This window comes from Carcharodon carcharias, chromosome 4, assembly GCF_017639515.1.
Source record: "Carcharodon carcharias isolate sCarCar2 chromosome 4, sCarCar2.pri, whole genome shotgun sequence".
In the NCBI taxonomy this organism is placed as follows: Eukaryota; Metazoa; Chordata; class Chondrichthyes; order Lamniformes; family Lamnidae; genus Carcharodon; species Carcharodon carcharias.
Genome location: NC_054470.1, coordinates 42443025 through 42454955, shown reverse-complemented (window position 1 = coordinate 42454955; position 11931 = coordinate 42443025). Strand labels below are relative to the sequence as shown.

The following is an 11931-nucleotide window of genomic DNA, read 5'->3' as shown; positions in this document are numbered from 1 at the left end:
GTTATTATAGTGCTCATTAATTCTGTCCATAGTGGATACTGAATGTGTGAGCATGGGGAGATATGGAGAGGGAATGGGGGCATTGAGGGGCCATGGGCATATGGAGGGGGCAGGGGTTATGGAGAGACAACAAGGGTTATGGAGGGTGTGGGGTTGGGTAGAGGGGGTTGAAGGGGGTGAAAGGCAAAGGCTAGGGCACCTAAAACTCATGTACAAAACTGGGCCGATGTCCCAAAAAATGCAGGTTGGTCTTGTAACCTGCCCGCCTCAGCATTGCCCACCTCCTTTCCCACCTCAGGCCTTCTTCAGGCGGTGATGGCCCCAACTCTATTCCATCCCCACCATCTCACTAATAAAACTGTGTGGGCAGGCACTGCCCAGCAGGAGGTAGGACACCAGGAAATATCCCGACTTGCGATTCAAGCCTTAAAGATGAAAATCCATGCCAAAGTCTCCATTCAGAGAGCTCTTAGAACATACAAACTCCTTGATCACCTCTCTCAGAAATCACTCAAAAGCATTTCACGAATGAACTACTTTGAACTGACTGTTGTTTTGTATGAAAATAGAGGTCATTTTTTACATAGCAAGATCCTGCAAGTCACAATGAGGTTAATCTGTTTTTGGTGGTGTTAATTCAGGTAAGAGTGTATGCCAACACATTGGAAAAATTCCTTCCTCCTCTTTAAATGATGTCATGGGATTTTTAATGTCCATCTGAACCACTGATACCAGCAGCAGGTCCTCAATTTAACAACTGACCCGAAAGACAGCACCCTACAGCAATGTAGCATTCCTTCACTACTGCAGTGGAGTGTCAAATTAGGTTATCTGTTTAAGCCTTGCAATGGGACTTCAACACACAACCTTCTGACTAAGAAGCGAAAGTGCTTTCAAATGTTTTGTATAATGATAAATTAAGATATAAGGATCATTCCACTAAATCTCTCAGATTTCTGGAGGCCACTCAACCAGTGCAAATGTGGCAGAATGGCATTATCCTAGCCCCAAGTCATGACCCTCTCACAAATTCCAATTGTTTTTCCCTAGCAAAGGTTCTGAACTTCTTGAAATCTGCAGTTGGCAGATGATATACTGAGAACTATGGAGAGGATAAAGGCCAAATTCCCTCAATAACTTGGGTTGGAATTATTCTGAAAGGTAAGTAGGTCCTCTGCTGGGACCGAAAGCGTGACCCAGCCCCTTGCAGGCAGGCAGCAGGACCCTGGTGACATTTTACCAGCAGTGGCCAAGGAAGAGGTGGAGGTGGCATTGCTGAGGCTGCAGGAAGAAGAACAGGGCTTCTCCATGCTGGTTTATCCTAGAAGGCAAGGTGAGATTTGTTATTTACCATGCTGGCAGGTCAGGCAGGCACACCCTCCACAGCTGCAGCGCCATAGCCACAGGGGCAGTTTTTGTCATGAGGTGGGGGGGGGGCCCTTTGGAGGTTATAAAGGAGGACCAGCACCCGGCAACTCGTTGGGAGGCGGCCAGAGTTTACCTGGCGGTCTCCCCACATGGCAGTAACCCCTCTTAAGACCAGTAAAATGCTGACAGAGGATGGGAAATACCTGTTACTTGGCCAATTAATTGGCTTACTTTGTCACCTGCCTCTAGTCGGAATGTGGTCACCCTGCTGAGGTTCCTGTCCCTGTATCCCATGGCAGTGGGAAGATATTGGGCTCCCCTCCCAGTGATTGGAATTTGGGAGAGGATCTTTGGCTTGGGGCTAGGATGATGGCATTCTGCCACGTCTGTGCTGGCTGAGTGACCTCCAGAAATCTGTGGGATTTAGTGGAATGATCCGTATATATTAATTTATCATGGTACGAAACATTTGAAAGCACTTTCACTTCTTAGTCAGAAGGCTGTGTGTTGAAGTCCCACTCTAGGCTTGAAATTCCAGCACAGCGGGTGGCAGCAATTGGTGGGTCCGGGAGCGGTCGGGATATGGACCACTGACTGCAATCAGCCCCCGAGCGTGATTTAATGCTGAAAAGCTCAGCGCTGCCCGGGGTGGGGGCAGGAGGAGGGCGGGCGATGACATCAACCCGGGGGTGGGCAAGCGCTGAATGAAAGCTCCCTGAGGGCAGAGAGCTGCCTCAGGGAGCTGAAGGCCTGAAACCGAGGAAATAAAGCTTTTAAAATCAGGAAAAAAATGTCCAATCATCAGAATTAGGCACCTGAACATATAGATTATAAAAATGCTGTCCACAGATTACTATTTTTATTTTATTTAATAACAGAAACCTCATCTCGCCTTTGGATGAGGTTTGATGAAATATGTAAAGGCCGCCTGGCTGATTCGCCAACCCGCCAACTGTAAGGTTGGGCAGGCTATGTTAAATGACAGATAATTATGCCATTTGAGGGCTTGATTGCCCTCTTAATTGTTGGCGGGTGCGCTTCCAACTTTTGCATGCACCAGCCGACCAAAATATCGTGCGAGCAGGGAATGATGGTGGGACGCTCACCCTACGATATTTTGCGTGATTTCACGCCCAATCGGGTTGGGCGCGCACCCACACAATCAGCGTAAAAATCAGCCCCTGGACTTAAGCTGGTAATCTAGTTTGATACTCCACTGCAGTGGTGAAGGAATGCTGTATTGTTGGAGGGTGCAGTCTTTTGTGCCTTCTGCCACAATTTTGCAAGGCCCGGCTCGAGGGGGCTGGTAAAATCCAGCTCATGGGACGATCTAATCAAACAGTCCTCTAGACATGGCTGGAAGATCATGGTCCCACCAATTAAAATTTAAAGAGCAACAGCAAATAGGCAGGATCCTGGCACCTAAATTCCTGATCTCCAAGATGTAAACAGAGCATTCCACCCTTTGCAGCTACCAAAATTTTGGCCATTTTTAAATCACATATATAGAAAATATAATGAGGCAGTTTCATGTTGATCAATGAGCATAAGTTGCATATGAATAGCATAGAAAATCCAAATCTTTTTAAGTCCTGTTTAAAAGTTTCTCAGTGAGATTATTATTAAGCATTCTACTCCTTTGAAACAGTGTAGTAGTATTCACGTAGCCTGTGCTCCACAGTGACAAATCCTGGTCGCTCATTAGCTCTGGAGAGACAAAAGAGAAAGTGCACAATGACTACATTTTGCAGCAAGCTAACCTGGAAGTAGACCTGACACACCCTTTATATAAAACCTTTCCCACCTGTAAGATCTACCTCCTTCTGCTATTAGTAGATTGACTAGTAGATGACATCAAATTACAATATGTGTTAGGTTTTTGGACCAATAGTAATAAGTAATCACTCTTAGCAGTTCAATTCTTTGACCTGGTCACAGTGATAAGCGCTAGCAATAAAAAGTCTTTTTCTCTTTGGTGGCTGCCGCTGGAGGGAGTGAAGATCAGCTTTCAGTTGGAAACTCTTTTTAGCTGTACACCATCTACAAGATGGGGAGATCCAATCACTGCAGAGCTCAGCTGGGTCTCTCACTCACTGCTAAAATAGGAGCTGATGCTCCTGATTTTTATTTGATTGTATTCCTGTGAAGTACCTTGGAAATGTTTTCTCCATTGAAGGTGATATTTAAATATAATATGTTGTCGATGCTGCTTTTCTACAACAGAGTAAGTATATGGAAGCAGAGAGGGAACATAAGGTAACAGTGGTAGTAACAGATACTGGTATTTGAAACATGGGGACTAATGGGAGAGCAAATTCCTTCTTACTGTAGGAATAGGCTGGAGACAAGATTAGGAATGTCTACAGTGTTCATGCCATCACTGTTAAAAGGAAACATTTGTATTCTTATAGCACCTTTCACAACTTCAGGACATCCCAAGGCACCTTACAGTTATTGAAGTGCGTTTGAATTGTAAACTTTATTGTAATGCAAGTAAAATAGCAGCCAATTTGCATACAACAAAGTCCCACAAATAGCAATGAGATAAAGACCAAACAATTTATTTCAGTGGATGAGAGATAAATATTGGCCAGGGAAGAACTCCCCCGCTGTTCTTCAAGTACTGTCATGGGATCTTTCATGTACACCTGAGAGGGCAGATGGGCCGTAGTTTAATGGCTCGTCCAAAAGATGATACTTCTAACAATACAATACTCCCTTGTTACTGCATTGGAGTGCCAGCCTAGCTTTTGTGCTCAAGTTCCAGGAGTGGAAATTGAACCTACAACCTTCTGACTTAGAGATGATGGGCTGAATGTAATGCCCTAGAGGCAGGTTTGGCGGTGGTGGGATGGGCATCAGGTGGGACAGTGGGTTGGTGGGTTGGGAAGCTGCCGCCTTCCCACCAATGCTCCAATTATGTCCGGACTGGGGCAGGCCTGTGAAATGGCCTTTTTTCCCTGCCGTCAATTAATGCTCCCTTAAGGGTCTCATCCACTGGTGTTCACCTAGCAGCAGATGGGGGACTTGCCATATGGGGAGCCTGAAAAGCAAACCCTGTCAGAATTGCTTGCAGGGGTAGAGAGGAGCCCTCATTCAAAGACACTCAGTGCCTGATCAAAGGACATGACATCAGAAAGACAGCGGCCCACTGACAGCCACCCTCCTGCACTTGCTGTTGCCCTCCTTCTCCATCCCTCCCCCTTCCTCCATTACTCAACTGTGCCTGGATCCATTGGTTATCCTTGGCCTCAGGTGGTTGTAGTACCAGCAGCAGCCTCTGCCTTTCCAATGGGGCTGCTGAGCAACAAATAGCTGTCAGCCTCTGATTGACTGGCAGCTCCTGGCAGGTGGGACATCCACCCCTAGTGTCCTCGATCCCAGCAAAGGCCCACCGTTGCTCCGTAAGTGCCTAACTCAGCAGGTCTTACCAAAACGAGGCAGCGTAGGGCTCTCAACAGCTCTCCAACCCCCATCATCTCCATGAATCACTGCCCTATGTACCTGCCACTGAGCCACGGCTGACTATAGAATCTTGCAAAATGCCCATTGAGGCGTTTGGATGGTTGGAGGTAGGATTGGAAGAATGACATGCAATTACCCGTGTGTAAAATCTACAATATATGCTGCAAATACAAGAACATAAATCCTATTTCAGGAGCTTTAATTTGAACAAGAAAGATTATTCTTTGGTGAATTGAATAGGGGCAGAATCTTTGGGTTGGTGTGGGAGGGGGCGGGGGGTGGACCCCGCTCACCAACGCGTAAAATGACGCGTGGTGATGTCGGCTGTGCGTCCTCTGACATCACCCCACATCATTTTGATCCTCAGTCCGGTGGGCGTGCAGCAGAATTGGCTGCACGTCTGCCGAACTATCAAAGGCCTATTAAGGCCATTTAAAAACTAATCAAAGTAATTAATTGAGCTGCCCACCCAGCCTTAAGGTTGGTGGGTAGGCGAAGAGCCCAGGCAGCCTTCGCATTTATCATGAAATCTCATCCACGGGTGAGATGAGGTTTCATGAAGGGTTTATAAATTAATTTTTTTTTTAAGTTCATTGACATGGCCCAGCTCATGTGACACTGTCACATGAGGGGACATGCCTTAAAATTTTGTTTTCTTTATTAAAATTTTTAAAAATCACACTAATCTCCCTGAGGCAGCTCTGTGCCTCGGAGATTTCTGCGCTCCTTTGCGCACATCCCACTCTCCCTATTCCCCCTGCCCACTCAGCGCTTCAGGTTGCATGTCATACTGATTGGGCCCTAATTGGCCAGCCCATGCAAAATGGCGGCACCCAGCCAATCATGGACGGCGATTAGCTCCACGCTCGCCCGCGCCCACTCCTGCTCAGCACCCCCCAATGGGGAGAAAATTCTCCCCTAGGATTCTGTCGCATGGTTAGTAACATGCTCAGTTAGTTAGTTGCTTCTGCACCACCACAAAAAAGAGTTGAATAAAGATTCCAATCATCAATATTTCAAATCTTCCCAGCTTTAATAATAAAAAGACAAGTTATTACAAGGTGTAGAAAAGTGCCTTAAAGATAAATAACTGGAGCAGAAACAACTGAAACAGATTAATCAAAGCAGATATTAAGTGGAGTGTATAAAAATGGGCTCACTCTGCTTAAACCCTCATCTATGCCTTTGTTTCTGCCAGATTCAACAATCCAGTGCTTTCCTGGCCAGCCTTCCACCCATAGACTTGAGCTCATTCAAAACTCTGCTGCTCATATTCCAACTCTTAGCAAGTTCTGTTCACCCATCATCAATGTTCTTGCTGACCTACATTGGTTCACAGTCCAAGACTGCCCCAATTTTAAAATCTCAGTCTTTTTTCAAATCCCTCCATGGCTTCACCACACCTCATATCTCTGAGAGCCACTCTCCGGCACGCCTACAATACAACACTGAGATCTCTGCACTCCTCCAATTTTGGCCTCTTGTCCATCCCTTATTTTAACTTTCCCATCATTGGTGACTGCACCTTCAGCTACCTAGGGTCTAAGATTTGGAATTCCCCCCCGAAATACTCTGCCACCCCAGCCCACTCCTCTCCTTTAAGTTACTGCTTAAAACCTACCTTTTTGGCCAAGCTTTTGATCATCTCTCCGAATATCTCCTTAAGAGGCACATAGCCAAATTTTGTCTGATAATCACTCGTGTGAAATGCCTTGGGATGTTTTCAGTTAAAGGTACTATATATAATGCAAGTTGTTGTTGTAGGGTATAAGAGACACATTAGGCAGAAAATTCCCCCCGTCCAGAGCACTGTGCAGGGTTGTGCTGGAGTGAGTGCTGTGCGCTCCCTGTGCGGGTGGGGCGGGGGGGGGGGGGGGGGGGGGGGGGGGGGGGGCGGTGGAATCCCTGAGTCGGGGCCTGCGCATGCGTGCAAAAGTGCGCAGAAATCTCCCTGAGGGAGATTAGTTTAAGTTCTGCAAAATTTAATAGAGGTTAAAAAGAAAAATTTAAGGACATGTCCCCTCATGTGAAACTGTCACATGAGCTGGGACATGTCAATTAATTTTTTCAAAAAACTTTATTTAATTTATAAACCCTTCATGAAACCTCATCCCGCCCAATGGATGAGGTTTCATGAAAAATGCGAAGGCCACCTGGGCTCTTTGCCTGCCCGCCAACCTTAAGGATGGACGGGCAGCATTCTTAACAGCTTTAATTACTTTGTTAATGGCCTAAACAGGCCTTTGACAGCTTGGTAGGTGTGTAGCCAACGTGGCTGTGCGTCCGCCGAACTGACAATCTCAATGACACCTGCCCAACGTCACCACACATCATTTTACGCGTCGGCGAGTGGGCCCTACCCCCGCTCGCTGACAGGAAAATTCTTCCCCTTATTTGTATTATCTGTAAGAATGATCATGGCTGGTGCTTGCCAGATGGTTTTCTCTGCATCTGCTGGTAAGAGCAGTTGGTGCTTGAACAGCTGACTCAAAGCTCCCCTGCATCCCATGTGATTGTAGCTGCCGAACCCAAAAGACGTGGGGAAGAATTTTCCCGTCGACGAGCCGGAGGTGGGGGGGGGGGCGGTGCAGGGCCCGTTCGCCAAGGCGTAAAATGACACGTGGTGACGTCGGGCAGGCGATACAATGTCACCGCGCGTCATTTAGATTATCAGTTTGGCAGATTGTTAAGGCCATTAACAAAGTAATTAAAGCTGTTAAGAATGCTGCCCATTCAACCTTAAGGTTGGCAGGATGAGGCTTCATGAAGAGTTTGTTAATTAAATAAATTTTTTTGAAAAAATTAATGGACATGTCCCAGCTCATTTGACAGTTTCACATGAGGGTACATGTCCTTACAATTTTTTTTTACCTTTATTAAACTAATCTCCCTGAGGAACCTCCGTGCCTCAGGGAGATTTCTGCACTCTTTCGTGTGGATGTGCGAAAGGGCGCAGGCCCCAACTCAGGGAATCCCCCCTACCCACTTTGGGAGTGTACAGTGCTTCTGGGTGTACGTCAAGCTGGGTGGGCCTTTATCGGCCCCCCCCACGTAAAATGGCGGTGCGCACCCAATTGGGGGCACCGATCGGGCTCACACTTGCTCCCTCCCACCCCCGCACAACCCCCTGGACAGGGGGAAATTTCTGCCTGTGACCAAATAGTGTACACAATTGAAACAAAGACATCAAGTCGAAAATTATTTTCTGCCACATCCAATCGTGAATGCTGGTGGACAATTAAGCAACTAACAGGAAGATGAGGCTCCACAAGTATCTCCATACTGAATAATGGGGGAGCCCAGCACATCAGTGCAAAAGAAAAGAATGAAGCAGGTGCAACAATCCTCGGCCAGAAATGACAAGTGGTGATCGATCTTGACCTCCTCTGGAGGTCCCCAGCATCACAAATGCCAGTCTTCAGCCAATTCACTTCACTCCACATGGTATCTCTAAATGGCTGAAGGCACTGGATACTGCAAAAGCTATGGACCCTGACAATGTTCCGGCAACAGTACTGAAGACTTGTGCTCCAGAACTTGCTGCACCCCTAGCCAAGCTGTTCCAGTACAGCTGCGACACTGGCATCTAACTAGCTATGTGGAAAATTGCCACAAAAAACAGGACAGATCTGATCTGGCCAATTATCACCCCATCAGTCTATCCTCCATCATCAGTAAAATAATAGAAGGGGTCAACAACAGTACTATCGAGTGGCACGCGATCAGCAATAACCTGCTCACTCACACTCAGTTTGGGTTCCACCAGGGCCACTCAGCTCCTGACCTCATTGCAGACTTCATTCCAAACATTGACAAAAAAGCTCATGAATTCAAGATCTGAGTTGAGAGTGATTGCCCTGCACATTTAGGCAAACTTTTACTGAGTGTGGCATCAAGGATCCCTAGGAAAACTGAAGCCAATGGGAATCAGGGTGAAAACTCTCCACTGGTTGGAGTCATATCTAGCACAAAGGAAGCTGGTTGTGGATTTTAGAGTTCGATCACCTCAGTCCCATGGCATCACTGCAGGAGTTCCTCAGGATAGTGTTCTAGGCCCGACCATCTTAAGCTGCTTCTTAAATGACCTTCCCTCCATCATAAGGTCAAAAGTAGGGATGTTCACTGATGCTTCTACAATGTTCAGCGCCATTCATGCCTCCTTGTACACTGAAGCAGTCTGTGCCCATATGCAACAAGACCTCGACAACTTTCAGGCTTGGATTGATTATTGACAAGTAACATTTGCGCCACACAAGTGCCAGGTAATGACCATCTCAAACAAGAGAGAATCTAACCATCTCCCTTTGGCATTCACTGGTATTACCATCACTGAATCCCCCATTATCAACTGCAAGTTACCATGAACCAGAAACTGAACTGGACCAACAAGATAAATACTGTGGCTACAACAGCAGGTCAGAGGCTAAGAATTCTGTGGTGAGTAATTCACCTCCTGACTCCCCAAAGCATGTCCATCATCTACAAGGCACAAGTAAAGAGTGTGATGGAATATTCTCCACCTGCCTGGATGAGTGCAGCTCCTACAACACTCAAGAAGCTCAACACCATGCAGGACAAAGCAGCCTGCTTAATTGGCACCCCACCCACCATCTTAAACATTCACACCCTCCACCACCAAAGCACAGTGGCATCAGTGTGTGCCATCTACAAGATACACTGCAGCAGCTCACCAAAGCTCCTTTGACAGCACCTTCCAATTCCACAAACCGCACCAATTAGAAGGACAAGAGCAGCAGGCACATGGGAACGCCACCACCTGCAGGTTCCCCTCCAAGCCACACACCACACTGACTTGAAAATATATCCTTCACTGTCATTGCATCAAAATCCTGGAATTCCTTTCCTAATAGCACTGTTGGTGTACCTACACCACATGGCCTGCAGTGGTTAATGAAGGAGCCTCACCACTGCCTTCTCAAGGGTAATTAGGGATGGGCAATAAATGCTGGCTTAGCCAGTGATGCCCACATTATTTGACAGGATTTTTTAAAAACCTCATAGAATGTGAGATGAAGAATTGTAGAAACCCCAGAAAGGCAACTTAGACAGTGGTCACAATGTTTTCCAATCTCTTCCACTAGACATAAGGTGCGATGAATGGGAGGACCACTAAGGAAATTTGCCCCCTGTCCAAGAGTTGTTAGAAGGATTCTCAAATACTTCTTTGTGCCTTTGTTTCTTCTTCTAAGATTTTCCTACTTTCTAGTTGGTGTTCAGTGGAGTAAAGGGATGCACGGAGAGAAGGCCAAGCCTAACTGTGATGTAGATCAAGTGCAAAGTCAGCAATTTGCTTCGTGTGGGAATTCATTGTGGAGGCGGAAAGAGGTACTCTACCTTTTTTCAGCCTCTAGTAGCTGTAAAAGAGGCAACTTGCATACCAGCAATACAGGGTAACTTGGAGACTGTGATGAGGGTTTGAAGAGCTGGGGGGTGGGAAGGGCAGGGTGAGACTGTGGGTTCAAAGCATTCTAAAGATGATTGTAGTCTGACATCACAAGAAAGAAGATGATTGGTTGTTGAGTATTTTTTCTTTTCTAAGCTAGGGAATTTTAATCAGGGTAAGTATAACATTAATTGAAATAATAAAAATAATAACAATATGAGCACAAGCAGGACGACTTCTTTTTCTGTTCTCTGTCCGAAAGCAGGTCTGACCCACAGCACCATGACCTCCACTGCAGGGCAAGGAGGCAGGTCCTGTATCCATCTCAGCCAGAATGGGGATTGAATCCAATGCTGTTGGCACCAATCTGATCCGCACCGGCTGTCCAGCTAACTGCCAACCAGCCCCCAAGAAGTTCAAGTTGCCCAGGCAACATACACTTTTACATAACAAAAACAGAATTACCTGGAAAAACTCAGCAGGCATGTTATAGACTGGAACTATGGATGGTGATGGTAGGGGCCCCAATTTCTTTACATCACATAGCTAACCAGGAATCTCTCCCACTCTTACTGCCTGCCATTGGTATACATTGGAAATATGTACAACTTGATACTCAATCTGTTTGGCTGTGTTATGAATTTATCTTCCTTGAACATCAAGTCCTGGGTGGAACTTGAACCCAGAGCTTCTGGCTCAGAGACACGGAGCTACCCACTGCGCCTCAAGACATCTGAACAGGACTAAAAGCATTAATTAAAAGATAACAAAGAAAATAATTAACTAATTAGTTAATTAATTCAAAATAAGGATGGCAGGGCAGGTGACGTGTTGCAGCTGTAGAATGTGGATTCTGGTGGACACCAGTGTGATCCATGGCAACCACATCTGCAGCAAATGTCTGTAGCTTGAGGAAATTCAGCTCAAAGTTAATGAGCTGGAGGCTGAGCTTCTGATATTATGATGCATCAAGGAGGAGGAATGTTACCTGGGCACTTTGTTCCAGAAGGCAGTCACACCCCTTACGTTAGGTACTTCAGATATGGTCCCTGATCATGGACAGGAGGGTGTGACTGTGAGTGAGGCAGGTATGGAGATCCAGAAATTAGAAGCGGAGAAGCCTCAGACCTTGCAATTGCCAAACAGTTTCAAGATAGCTTGTACAGATGAGAGCAGGAGCTGCAGGGTGGATGAGTGAACTAACGATGGCATTGTTGTTCTGGGTGCCTTTCAATTGGAGTGTGTAAATAGCAAAATAGTGGTGGTAGGGGACAGTATAGTCAGGGGGATAGACACAGTTCTCTGCAGCAAAGTGAGTTCAGAAGGCTGTGTTGCCTGCCCGGTGCCAGAGTTCTGGACATTTGCTCAGGGCTGGAGTAATTTATGGTGGGGGGATCCAGTTGACGTGGTCCACATGGGTACTAATTACATAGACAGAAGTAAGAAAGAGCTTCTGCTAAGGGATTATGAACAGCAAGGGGCTAAATTAAAAAGAACCACAAAGGTAATAATCTCTGGATTACTACTGGAACCATGAGCGAATTAGGGTATATAAGATTAGAGAGTTGAATGTGCAGCTCAAAGACTGGTGTGGAGAAATGGGTTTCAATTCATGGAGCACCGGCAGCAGTACTGGGGAAAATAGGAGCTGCACCGTTGGGACAGACTTCACCTGAACCACGCTGGGACCAGTG

The 11931-nt window shown here is 46.4% G+C and overlaps 1 protein-coding gene across 4 annotated transcripts in view; it reads right to left on the bottom strand.

Annotated features, from left to right (window-relative positions):
• Nucleotides 1-2225: 2225 nt before the first annotated feature.
• Nucleotides 2226-11931, bottom strand: part of syk (spleen tyrosine kinase) — a 180346-nt gene continuing 170640 nt past the window's right edge. For all 4 annotated transcript variants that reach the window (XM_041186174.1, XM_041186172.1, XM_041186175.1 and 1 more), the window contains one exon: nt 2226-3075. In XM_041186174.1, coding sequence (XP_041042108.1) covers nt 3000-3075 — 76 coding nt within the window. In that variant the 3' untranslated portion in view covers nt 2226-2999. The remainder of the gene's footprint in view (nt 3076-11931) is intronic.